The 12806-nt window shown below is 53.3% G+C and overlaps 1 protein-coding gene across 1 annotated transcript in view; it reads left to right on the top strand.

Moving 5' to 3' along the window:
* Positions 1 to 3205: 3205 nt before the first annotated feature.
* NUDCD3 (NudC domain containing 3) overlaps positions 3206 to 12806 on the top strand; it is a 59242-nt gene continuing 49641 nt past the window's right edge. Inside the window, exons 1-2 of the mRNA XM_021703704.2 lie at positions 3206 to 3698; positions 7858 to 8159. Of these exons, the coding sequence (XP_021559379.1) occupies positions 3507 to 3698; positions 7858 to 8159 (494 nt within the window). The 5' untranslated portion in view covers positions 3206 to 3506. The remainder of the gene's footprint in view (positions 3699 to 7857; positions 8160 to 12806) is intronic.

Here is a 12806-nt window from a genome sequence, read left to right as displayed (position 1 = left end):
TCCAGGATCATGACCTGAGCCGAAGGCAGTCGCTTAACCGACTGAGCCACCCAGGCGCCCCATCCCACTTGCTCTTTGGGGGAAAGGGTAGGATTATGGATGATTACCTTTTTTTAAAATACATTTTTAAAAAGCAAACTTTTTAAAATTTTAGAATACTTCTGGATTTACAGAAAAATTGCAAAGATAGTACAGAGAGTTCCTGTAGACCTCACACCCATTTTACCTGATTAACATATTATATTAGCCTAGTACATTATCAATGCACTGTTCATAAACCAGTATTGATAACGACTACTCAAGTCCATGCTTCATTTAGATTTCCTTAGAGTCTACCTGGCATCCCTCTTTCTGTCCCAGGATCGCATGCACGACAGCACGTGACATTTAGTTATGTCTACTTAGGCTCTTAGCTGTGGCAGTTTGTCAGACTTTCCTTGTTTGCGATGACCTTGACAGTTTCCAGGAGGACTGGTCAGGCATTTGGTAGAATGTCCCTCAAATGAGGTTTGTCTGGTGTGTTTCTCCTAACTAGACTGAAGTTATGGGGTTTTGGCCGAGACACCACGAGATGGAGCGTCCTTCTCAGCAGATCATGTAAAGGGTGCAGGCTATCCCCGATTTCCCACTGCCAGCATGGACTCCTGTCGCCTGGCCGAGTTCATGTCTGTCAGGTGTCTCCTCGGTAGTTACGCTCCCGCCTTCCGTGCTGTTCACGTGGTGCTATTTGGAGGGAAGTCACCATGTGTGGCCTACACTTAGGGAGTGGGGAGTTGTGCTCCACGTCCTGGAGGGCAGAGTACTTACATAAATTACTCGGAATTCTTCTCCACAGGAAAATAGTCTATTTCCCTCCGTATGTTCATTCATTCAGTGTGATATATACTGTATGGACCCACGGACATTCCTTTTGTAGTCTGGGCTCTAATATGATACCACTTCACTGTGTTGCTCAGATCGTTCCAGCTTGGGCCATTGGGAGCTCTCTCTGTTGGCTCCTATGTCCCTTTGTCATACGCCCATCATGGAAGGTTCTTTCTTTTTTCCTTGCTCCCTGGCGCTACTAGCAAGTTGGTGCAGGTTCAGCTTGTGTATTTTCTGCCCCAGTCCGAGAATCAGCCATTTCTCCAAGAAGTCAAGGCCCTTCAGTTGGAGATGGGATTCGAACCCAGGATCTGCACTCCGTGTGCACTTTGCTGCTGGGGCATTGCTGCTCTTGGGCTCTCTCAGCCGGGAGAGCAACCAAATATATGTGTGTAAACTGACACACGTATGTGCCCATTTCTATAAATATCTCTACATGTAGCCATCTGTAGCCAGAGGAGGCTTAACTTAGGTTCATGCTGATGCTTCCAGCTCTAATTCATCGCCACACGAATCATTCTGGACTCCTCCCCGGCTTCTCTGTAAGTAAGCTCCCATGCCAGTATTGAGAAGCCTCATTCCACCACCCGCGCAACTTGCTTGATCGCTCACCTCCCTTATATGTGGGTAGTATCTTCACAGATGATAGCCCACACCCCCACGGGAAACAACTTTAGGATGAAGCATCTCTTTTTAGCTCCTTTTGCCTTTAGTCTTAGACTCCGTTCATTTCCAGACGTACTTAGGTCAGCCTTTTTTCTCCCAGCCCATTCAGTGAGGCTGCTTCACACATTTGTGATGCGATTTGTTTTGCTACATTCTGCATTCCAGTCTGGTGTTACGAAATCATGCCTGTGGAAGATCCATTCAAGGTTCAGGACAGACCAAGGGGTATTAATGTGACAATTAGGAAACACTGATTGATGTTTCAGGTTCCATATTACAGCTGTTAAGACACTACCACCTGTTCAACTTTGGTTTCAAAAAATAATGCTTTTATTTGAAAAGACAATGAAAATACTCCTCTCATTTCCAACTACAATCTGTGTAAGACAGGGTTTCTTCATGTATTTCCATCAAAACAACATACTGCAATGCAGTGAACGCAAAAGATGTGAGAATCTTGCTATCTTCAATGAAGCCCAACAGTAAAGGGATTTGCAAAAATGTAAAACTATGCTACTCTTCTCAGTAATCTTTTTTTTTTTTTAAAGATTTTATTTATTTATTTGAGACAGAGAGAATGAGAGACAGAGAGCATGAAAGGGAGGAGGGTCAGAGGGAGAAGCAGACTCCCTGCCGAGCAGGGAGCCCGATGCGGGACTCAATCCCGGGACTCCAGGATCATGACCTGAGCCGAAGGCAGTCGCTTAACCAACTGAGCCACCCAGGCGCCCTCTTCTCAGTAATCTTAATTGCTTTGAAGAACATTATTCCTTCATAAAAATGTTAACATGTGATGTGCTTTTCATGGTTATTTAAAAATGAATAAATATTTAAACATTTTGTCAGTTTTAATATCTGATATGGTAACTATAAGAATGACCCACATGAAAGGTCTTTGGAGTCTTCAATAAATGTTAAAGTGAAAATGACTCCAAGAAGTTTCAGAACCACTGCCCTAGGGCGATTCATCTGGTTCTGACTTTATTTACAATTAATTAGAGCCCCTAGACTGTGAAGATACATGTTCATTGGTAGATATTAGTCCAGTCGAGATGCAAAGCATTTCTATCCACTAGAGAAGTTAACCTACGGTTTTACCATTTTGTAGGACACCAGCCAACTTTGTACCCAACCTAACAATCTTACTGTTTCTCCAAGTGTTTATAAATACCCAGTTCCTCCAAATGCTCTTGGAACCAGTCCTACCCTATCACTGCTTCCTTCATTAATTCAGTCTCGTCGAACGGCATCTTTGGCATGTGTTCACTCCGTGTCTGAATGGGCGTTATGTTTGGGGCTTGTTGAGGATCGTGCTTGGGCGGACACCGAGGACATTACGTGTGCCGAGCGTTATGCACGCAGACGATGCACACGCGAGAGCACGCAACCCACGCGTACATATGTGTATCTCACGACGATGGCACGGCACAGTCTCCACTCTGCAACGAGCTCTTTCCACTGAGTATTCGTGCCCGCTCGTCACCGTGCATTCACTCCCGGCGCCGTTAACCGGACACACACCGCCCGCACCCTCCCCGCCCCACCCGCCCGCTGCGGGGACCCCGGCCCCCCAGACCGACTCTCTACCCAGAAAGGGGCGGCGCCCCGCCCACCACGTGACAACACCGGGATCACGTGACGCGGCCCAAGCCACACCCCTTCCGCCCGTTTGCGACATGGCCGCTGGGCGCTCTCGGTCCCGCCGTCCCGGGCCTTCTCGCGCCTAGGAGCCACTTAGGGGCTCGCGTGTGGTTCTCCGCGAGGCTGCCCGGGAAAGCCGGCCGGGCGGCGGGGGCGGGGCTCGCGGTACGGGCGCCCCGGTGCCACCCGGCCGGGCCCGACAAGCGGCGGCCGGGCGGGCGCGGACCGGAAGTTGCGCTGGCGGCGGAGCCGTTACCGCAGCGAGCCGGAAGTGGCCGGGGGCCGGCGTCCGGGCAGCGCCCGCAGTGAGCAGCGTCTCTGCGGCCGGCGACGCCATGGAGCCCGGGGCGGCCGAGCTGTACGACCAGGCCCTGCTGGGCATCCTGCAGCACGTGGGCAACGTCCAGGACTTCCTGCGCGTGCTCTTCGGCTTCCTCTACCGCAAGACCGACTTCTACCGCCTGCTGCGCCACCCGTCCGACCGCATGGGCTTCCCGCCCGGGGCGGCGCAGGCCCTGGTGCTGCAGGTAACGCGCGGCGGGCGGGCGGGCGGGCGGCCGCGGGCTCGGGGTGCAGGGCGCGGGGAGCCCTCCGCTCCCGGCCTCAGTTTCCGCTCCGACGCTCCCCCGGCCCCGCCTCCCGCGGCCGCGCCCGCGAGCTCGCCGGGACGCCGCTGGACTTCCTGGCCTGCGGGAGCGGGAGCGGCCGGCGCTCGGGTGTGGGCGGGAGCCCGCGGGGGCAGGGAGGGCAGGGGTCCGGCCGTGGGTGCGAGTGCCGGTCCCAGCCGTCCCCGCGGGGCGCGCTGCGTGCGCGCTGGGGACGGGGGAGCGAGCAGCTGTTTGCCGACCGTGCGTGCGTCGTCAGCGGCCGCACGCGTCGGCCGAGCGCCGGCGATGAGCCCGGCCCGGGACGAGTCTCTTCTCGGGACGTGCTGGCCGCGCGTGGTCCCGACGCGGTGACAGCACGTGCAGGGCCGGCCAGGGAGCGGGGTAGAGGCGGTGGTTTGGAAGTCAGAGGAACGTCTTGCAGGGCAGGTGGGGTTGAGCCTGGTGGTGGGAACCTGAGAAGGTGGAACTGCTGGTGGCACCTCCCGTGGCTCCGTAGTACTTTACATATAGTTTGTTGGGCGCCGGCCGATGGCGTCTCCTGAAGTGTTGCTGCAAGCGGCGGGCTGGTCGGGTGTCGCGTTCCTCTGCTTGGGTGGAGACGCAGACGCTCGGGGTGTCGGAGGGACCACCAGAGGTGATAGGCTCCGTTCCGGGGCTTCAGTGGTCCGAAGGCTGTCGGACGGCTTCCCAGAGGCCCTTAGGGAAGTAGGTCCCCCTGAAATCGATACGGTCCGGCCTTATGTTGCAGATGAGGTGCCTTTTCAGCAGGGTTAGGTGATTTCACCAAACTCCTCATGGGGCTGGAACGCAGAACCTCATCTGTAGGGTTCCAGATCTTTCCGCTCTGTTATTTGGTCCATAGCAGGGTGGGAGAACATCAGTAGCTTGCAGGAAGGATGTGGAGAAGCAGAAAGAAGGTTTACTGAGCACCTAGGATGTACTAGTTTCCACCTCAGGTGTTACTTTATTTAATCCCACGAACCTGAAAGGTTGGCCTTTGCCCTTGTTTTGCAGATGATCTGGTCACGGTGTATGAAATGGCTGTTATGTCTCAGACTTGGGGACCAGTTTAGTGAAGGGATGAGTCGGAGATGATCTGTGGCTTCAAACCTGGGTGACTGGAATGATGATAATGTGGTCACTGAGCTGTGCCCTGAGTTGAGGGGGAGAAGTTTAGTTTTAGACAAGTTAGAAAAGCCGACGGAAGTCCCTGCTCGCGGGCTTTTGGAACCATGGGACAGGGTGTTGCGGGAGATGAGGAACCAGAGTGGTTTGAGGGAAAGAAGAGCTGACCGTGGAGGGCAGCACCTAGGGGGATGATCTCAGTGGAGGGATGGGAGAAGCAGGGGGCTGCATGCGCGGTTGGGGATGAAGGCAGTGGGCAGGGCAGAAGGGTCCGCAGAAACCCAGGGGCCGCTTTCCAGCGTTGCCTCGAGTTGGTTCTAACAGTCTGCGGTGCCTGAGGACCTTTAAGAGAGCAGACGTGCCCCGGGCGTTTTGTTGGGCAGCTGCGGGCGAGTCCCGGGGAGCTGTTGTTCTCTGCTTGATACCCTGTGCTCGTCCTGGGTCCAGTTTGAGAAGCCTGCTTACTGAGGCCTGTTGCCCAAGAATCAGGAAGGACGGCTCCATGTGGGCCTCACTGAACCTGCTGGGAGAGTCCTCTGTGTCAGCAGAGAAGGTTGACGGGAGGTCACAGACCTCTCTGCCAGCCCCACAGAGCTGTGGTTCTAGAGCGTGGAGCCACGGGAGCGGCGAAGCAGGCGACAGGTTAGAGGAGGGTGGAGGGGGCAGAGTCGGCAGATGCCGTGGAGCATCGGGAGCATCGGGCCCTGCGTCCAGGGAGGTCCCAGGGCTGAGGGGACAGGGTTAGGATGAAGGGCTGGGCCGTCAGGATGAGTGCCTCTGAGGGTGAAGTCCAGTGCTATAAACACGGGGCTGGCAGGTGTCATGTCCGGGGCTCAGGTTCCCGGAGGGAGTAGAAATGGGTCTGGGATCGATGCCTGGTTTCCGCCTTAGCATCACATGGGTCTTCCTCTGCGTGTGTGGCCTTTCTGTCTAGTGCCACTTGGATGAGCTTAGTTTTTCCTCATCTTTGAAACATCAGTGCTGCCTTGCTCACAGCATCTTCCTGAAGGTTTTGAGAGAACGTAAAAGCATTTGGCGTAGTTCAGTAGTTAGTGACTTTCTGTTTTGTCTTCCTGCTCTGTGCGGGGAACGGGACTATTTGATAGACGTGTGCATTCTAGCCTCTTGGAACAGGGCTCCTACCCACCTGTCACCATTTTTTTAGAGCAGTTTTGGGTTCAGGGCACAACGGAGGGGCTGGTACTGAGTTCCCGAGCACCTTCTGTCTCCACCAGAGGGGGCCTTTGCTGCAGTCCATGAACCCGTGCGCCTTCCACCCTGGAACACCCAAGCCCTGGTTGGCTTTAGTGTTCTCTCTTAGTGATGCCCATTTTCTGCGGTTTGGACAAACATATAATGACAGGTATCCACCACACAGAGTATGTTCCACTGCTGGAAAAATCTCCTGTGCTCCACTTACTCGTTCCTTCCTCCCACCCCATCCTGGCCACCATGGATCTTTACCGTCTCCATTGTTTTACCTTTTCCAGAATGTCCTAGAATTGGAATCATGCAGAATATGTATAGACTTTTTTGATTGGCTTCTTTGACTTAGTAACGTGATTTCAGTTTCCTCCAGGTCTTTTCACGGTGTGATAGCTCATTTCATTTTAGCACAGAGTGATAAATATTCCCGTCTGGATGGACCGTTCACCCACCGACAGACACCTTGGTTGCTTCCGAGTTGTGGCATTTATGAATGACGCTGCTGTAACACTCGTGTGCAGGTTTCTGTATGGATGTGTTTTCAACTCCTTTGGGGACATAGCAGGGAGCAAGGTTGTCCCTCCCAGCCCCCCAAGGAGACTCTCCCAGCCGTCCTGCCTCCAGCTACCGTAGATGGCCCCACCTCTCAGAGCTGTGGCATTTCCTCCGGTAGTCTCCTGGGGAACGTGCGCCTTTCTTCAGGGTCTGCTGCAGAGCCCCTTCCTCCCAAGGAACTTTCGTAGATTTCCGGGACTGGAGTGTGCATCTGTACGCTTATCGTGAGGGACCACAGCTGCTCCTCACGCCCCTCCTGTTGGCACTGCCGCGAGTGGGTCTGTGCCCGTGAAAGGTGCACACAAAACGCCGTGTTTCCGGTGTCCTTTGTGAGTGGAGAGTCCCAGCGCTTGTATGGATGTCACTGTGTCCCAGGAAAGGGTAAGGGCTGGTCCTCACACCACAGTCGAGTTCTTAGAGGGTGGGAGCTGTCGTTTGGATTTTTTGTGTTCCTTGCCTGTTGTAGGCACGTTGTAGGTTGTTTGTGGAATTGATTGCCAAGTTCTCTTTCTTTTTTTAAAGATTACATATTTATTTGTCAGAGAGAGAGAGCGCATTAGCAGGGGCAGAGGCAGAAGCAGACTCCCTGCTGAGCAGGGAGCCGGATGCGGGCCTCGATCCCAGGACACCAGGATCATGACCTGAGCCGAAGGCAGACGCTTAACTGACGGGGCCCCCCAGGCGCACCCCCTTGCCAGGTTTCTGAGAGCCACACGTCCCCTGCATCTGTGCAGTGTGGGGAGACAGCAGCAGCCTGGTTCTCCGGCTTATGCTTTGTGGTTTCAACTCGATTCTCATCTTCTCTTCTTGAGCCTAAGTTGTTGGCACCTTTACAGCTCTTGGTACCAGGACGGTGTGTTCTTTCCATGGCAAACGAGTCTTACTGGGCGCTGTGAATAAAAGGAGGACAGAGAGACCACATAGTGACGCATCCTTTGGTCCCCGGAGTTGGGCTCATGGGCGTGTAGGTGTCATGGCCAACAGGGTTTCAGTTCTGCTGATGCTGGAACGCCTGTTAAAGATTGCTTTGGAGCAGCTTCGGGTGAAGTTGCAGTGTGTTCGCGTTGTGTGAACGTGTTGTGGTCTCCTGTTTTGTCATCCTCTTCTGAACCAGAGTTTACTACCTTCCTGCGGCATGTGTGGTCTAGTACTGGGCAGGTGAACTCATTGTCGGATTGCTGTTTGATTTTAGGTATTCACGGCCTTCGACCACATGGCCCGTCAGGACGACGAGAAGAGGAGGAAGGAGCTGGAGGAGAAGGCCAGGAGGAAGGAGGCAGAGGAGGCCGTGGCGGCCGCTGTTGAGCAAGAGCCAGTCCCCGCCCCGGGACAGGAGGTGGAGGTCGGCCTCGGCGCAGACTCGGGCGGGCCTCAGGGACCACCGGGCCCACGGGGTGCCGGGCCGGCGGCGGCCCCCAGCTCGGGGGAGGCAGAGCCTCCGGGGGCTCAGGCGGGTGCCCCCGAACTGCCGAAGGAACCCCCAGCTCTTCCCAAGTAAGGATTTCTACTTTGCGGCTCCTTTCTTGCTTGGCAGCTGGTGGTTGGCTTGGTCCATAGTGGTTCTCCCACGGTGCCACGCCGACTGCGTCCGCATTTATGTTTGTAAACTGCGTTGCGGGGCTTTGGTTACACGGGACGGGAGGTCAGTTGGCTGCTGTCTTTTCCTCCCTCGAAGGCTAGGTAGTAAGCTGCCTGTCGTACGGCCAGCTCAGAGCCGCAGTTAGAGCGGCCTTCCCTGAGACCTGCCCGCCTGTGTGGCAGCAGTGGCTTGGGGTCTCGGCTCTGTCCTTTCTCTTCGGAGCACTCCTGGGGTGTGGGCCCCTGGTCCTGTCGGTGGCAGGGGTGACCGTGGGCCCAGAGTCCCCTTGGAGACTGCCACTTAGTGAATGGATTACCTGGCACGCAGTGTTACCTGAGGCTCGGTGTTCTCCTTTGTAAGGTGGAGGTGAGAGGGCCGGCACCTGCCTCAGGCTGCTGCCGCTGTCACCGGGGCCGAGGCCGAGGCCGCGTGGCTGGCGCGACACCCTGGTTGCCGGTCCTTCACCGCTCCACGTGGGTGCACAGGCTGCTCGCTCCCGTGTGGGAGCCGTGGCGGGCTCTGAAAGGCAGCCTGATGCTCCGGCCTGCTCCGTTCTAGCACAGTCCGCCGTCTTCCCTCTTGGATAGGACTGCTCCCGCCGTCGTCCCTCCTCTGTCCTAACTTCCCTGCGGTTCTTCCTTCTCCATGCATCTCTCTGACCTCTTCCTGTGTCTCTGTGGTTCCTGGATAGCGAAGCAAAGCCAACAGTCTGCAGTGACGTAAAACGCAGAGTTGGCGGGGGGGATACATTTTGTGAAGCTGATGGGGGGCAAAAGTGCAGAGGCGAAAGGCCAGGCTGAACCGTGGGGTTCAGAGACCGCAGTGTCGGGTGCACGAATGGGCTGGTGCAGAAGAGCAGGGAGTGGATATGGAACTCGGGTCAAGAAGGGGCAAAGTGGGGTCCGGGACCTGGATGTGGACGGGTTCTTGGGCAGAGGGCAGAGATCCGATAGTTTCTTTCAGACCAAAGAACTTTTCCCAACATTTCCCGTAGTGTAGTGCAGGTCTCCTGCTGAGGCATCCTTTCCGCTTTCTGTTGTCTGAAAGTCTTTATTTGATCCTCATTTCTGAGAATGTGTTTGCTGTCTGTAGAATTCCAGGCTGACACTTCTTTGTCAACACTTTAAAGAATTCTGTTGTCTTCTGATAAGAAGTGAGTGTTCTTTGTTCCCCTTTATGGGTCCCCTGGGTGCTTGTAAGATACTTATGATTAGTCTCAGTGATCTGGTTACCACCTGCTTCGGGGTGGTGTTCTCCAAGTTTGCACCGCTGGGGTTTCTGGGCTTTGTTCTGCCCTGTCGTGTGTACCCCTTTTTGAGACGCTCTTCCTCCTTTGGAGCAGTTTCTATTGCCCTGTCGTCGCCTTTATTGTCTTTTCTCCTTTAGTGTCTAATTCTCAGTTAAACTCCTCAGTATGATTTTATTTCATATAATGGATTTTTCGGCTCTGCATTTCCTGTTGATTCTCTTCTATGGCTTTGATCTCTACCTTCGTCGTTTCTCTTGAAGTTGTTTAATATGTTTGCAATAGCTGTTTAAAGTCTTGATCTGCTAATTCCATCATTTCTGTAACGTTTTGTTTTGTTGGCTGCTTTCTCCTGATTTTGGGTCACGTTTTCGTTCTTTACATATCTGGTAATTTTTTTTTTTTAAAGATTTTATTTAACTGAGAGTGAGCCAGTGCGTGCGTGTGCAAGTAGGGGGAGAGGGAGAGAGAGAATCTCAAGCAGACTCTGTGTTGAGCGAGGAGCCTGACTCCGGGCTTGATCTCAGGACCCCAAGATCGCAACCTGAACCGAAATCAAGAGTCAGATACTTAACCCCACTGAGCGACCCAGGCGCCCCATATCTGGTAATTTTTTATTGGATGCCTGCTATTGTGGACGTTATGTAGCTGCATCTCTGGGTTTTGTTTTCTTCCTTTAAAGAGTGTTGAGTTTTGTTCTCAAAGGTAGTTATTTGCAGATCAATATGATCTTTCAGAAGCTTGTTTTTAAACTTGTGGGGGTGTGTCCATAGCAACTTTGATTCTACGGCTAGTTCTCCTTGTTCTAGAACATGGCCCTGTTGGGTTCTCCAGAATGTTCTGTTGTTGCTGCTTGAAACAGGAATACCTTCCACCCCTTTGTTAGCTTTGGGGTCATGCGGGCTAGTTCCCAGGAGTGTCTGCCCTCCCCGTTGCGTCACACTCACATGGGGACAGGTGACTGCAAAGACCCAGAGACCCTGTGCAGTTTTCTGAGTTCTTTCTCTGTGTAGCTGCCCTGTTCTAGGGGTCTTTGCATAAAATATTTAGATATCAGAGTGAAGACTGAGCATACAGTTAATCACTTTAGTTTTATTTATTTCAGCATTAGTCGTTTCAGCAAAATTTTGGAAGAAAGTGCTGCATTTTCATTTGGGGAATGGTTATGGACATTTATAAACTGTTTTAAAAAGGCTGACTGATGTGGGGATTGTGACGGCCCATTTTCTGTGGCAGCCTGGCCGGGCCCCATCCCTGGGTGTTGCTGTGAGGGTGTTTGGTGGAGGTGCTCAGCGTCCACGACCAGGTGGCTTCAGGTAAGGGTCATCATCTTAGGTGACCTGAGTGGGTCTTGACCGTCAGTTGAAGGGCACTGAAAGCAGAGCCAGGGCTTCCCTGAAGCAGAAGAAATCCACACCATGGACGGCAGCTTCACCCCCTTTCTGGCCTGCCCTGTGGGTTTTAGAGTGGCTCAGCCAGCCACCACGGCTACGTGAGCCCGTTCCTGATGTAACTCTCTGAACGTGTGTGCGGGTGTGCTGCTGGTTCTGTCTCTGGTGAACCCTGATGTTCGCAGATACTCTTGTCCTGGAGTGTTGTGTGACAGCAGCAGTTTTCAAAGGGATAATGAATTTGAAAACATTTGAGGTTGTAGGCATGCAGAGGAAAAGGCCAGCAGGAAATCGGTGATGACTAGTGGTTGTCAGGAAGTGGTGGATTTGGGTCTCATTGTCCTCGTCCCCCCAGTACTCTCTTTCCTAATTTTCCTGCAGTGAACGTACATTTTATTTTGCTGATATTTTTTTTTGCATTTTATTTATTATTTTTTAAGATTTTGTTATTTATTTGATGTGGGGGGGGAGAGTGAGCACGAGCAGGGGGAGCGGCAGGCAGAGGGGGAAGCAGGCTGCCCGCCGAGCAAGGAGCCCGATGTGGGACTTGATTCCAGGACCCTGAGATCATGACCTGAGCTGAAGGCAGATACTTAAGTGAGTCACCGAGGTGCCCCCCCCCTTTTTTGCATGTTAAAAATAATTCTTACAGGAGCAAAGAAGAGCAAAGGGTCTTCGTCTCTGAGCGTTGACCCCCTTGCCTTCTCCTCTCTTTCACAGCAAAGTTCGGAGTCATCTTTCATCCATCGGTACAGGGATTGCTGGCCATTCCCGGCACAAGAGTGGATCTTGTGAGACAGTCATATGTCCCCATTACATTACAGAGGAGATTGGCTTATCATCCAGGGTCTTATCTTGACTCATGGAAGAGGAAAAGAAAGTGAGCAAATTATTGAAATAATGGAAGAGTGGCCTAAGGCTCTATGCCCAGCATGGAGCCCAGTGCACTGCTTGAACTCATGACCTTAAGATCAAGACCTGAGCTGAGATCAAGAGTCAGACACTCAACCAACTGAGCCACCCAGGCGCCCCAAGAGTGACAAGAATTTTCAACAATAAGATTATTTTCTGACAAAACTAATAACTGTACTTTGACACGTATAGATAATTTTTAAAATCGTTTCTCATCAATTATCTTTGCTGTTGCTGAAGTCATGGCTTTCTTACCGCTCCCCGACGCTACCTCTAGGGCACGGGAAACAGGCCTAAAAGGACATTAAAGAATTTATATCAGTAGGAATAATTTTTATTACAAAATTCTTATTTTCTTGATGATATTATTAAAAAGTAAAAAAAGAAAGGAATTCCTACAAACTTTATCCAAAGAGAGGATTTGGTTTTGATTCCTGGGTTGGGAATGGCTGCCTTGTTGTCTCACAGAGACCCAGTTTTTCTGTTCTTGAACCAACAAGTTGTGTCCTGGCTAGAATCAGAGCGAGCTGCATGAGTTTGGTGCCAGCGTGGGTCCAGAGCGACAGGGGCGTGTCCGGGAAACCTGGTGCCGCAGGACCGACCCTCCCCAGCCCGGGCACCTTCTTCGCCTTCCGGTACTCACTGGCTTCCCGTGCAGACAGCAGGGGGTTGTGGCTCCCATCTCTGGTTGCAGCGGGCGGGCAGTGTTGTGGAAGGTCTGGAAAGACAGTGTGGAAGCCGTCCTTCTCTTCGTTCTCCCTTTAGTGCTGCCCCTCGTGCCTCCCCGTCAGTGCCCCAGATGGTGTGTCCTATAAACTGTAGCTCTCTGGGGTTCCGTTGACTGACTGACATAGGTGGGGGCTCTGTATGTGAGCACACAGAAGCACTGCCTGTTCTGCCCCCCCCCCCCCCCCCCCCCCCCCCCCCCCCAGGCCCCCCCCCCCCCCCCCCGGGCCCGCCCGGGCGGGTTTTGTCTCCCCCTCTCTGCCCCCCCCCCCCCGGGGGGCCCCCCC

The sequence above is a fragment of the Neomonachus schauinslandi genome, chromosome 12 (genome assembly GCF_002201575.2).
Source record: "Neomonachus schauinslandi chromosome 12, ASM220157v2, whole genome shotgun sequence".
NCBI classification, from domain to species: Eukaryota; Metazoa; Chordata; class Mammalia; order Carnivora; family Phocidae; genus Neomonachus; species Neomonachus schauinslandi.
Note: the sequence above shows the minus strand (reverse complement) of the source record. Positions and strands in the feature narration are given on the sequence as shown.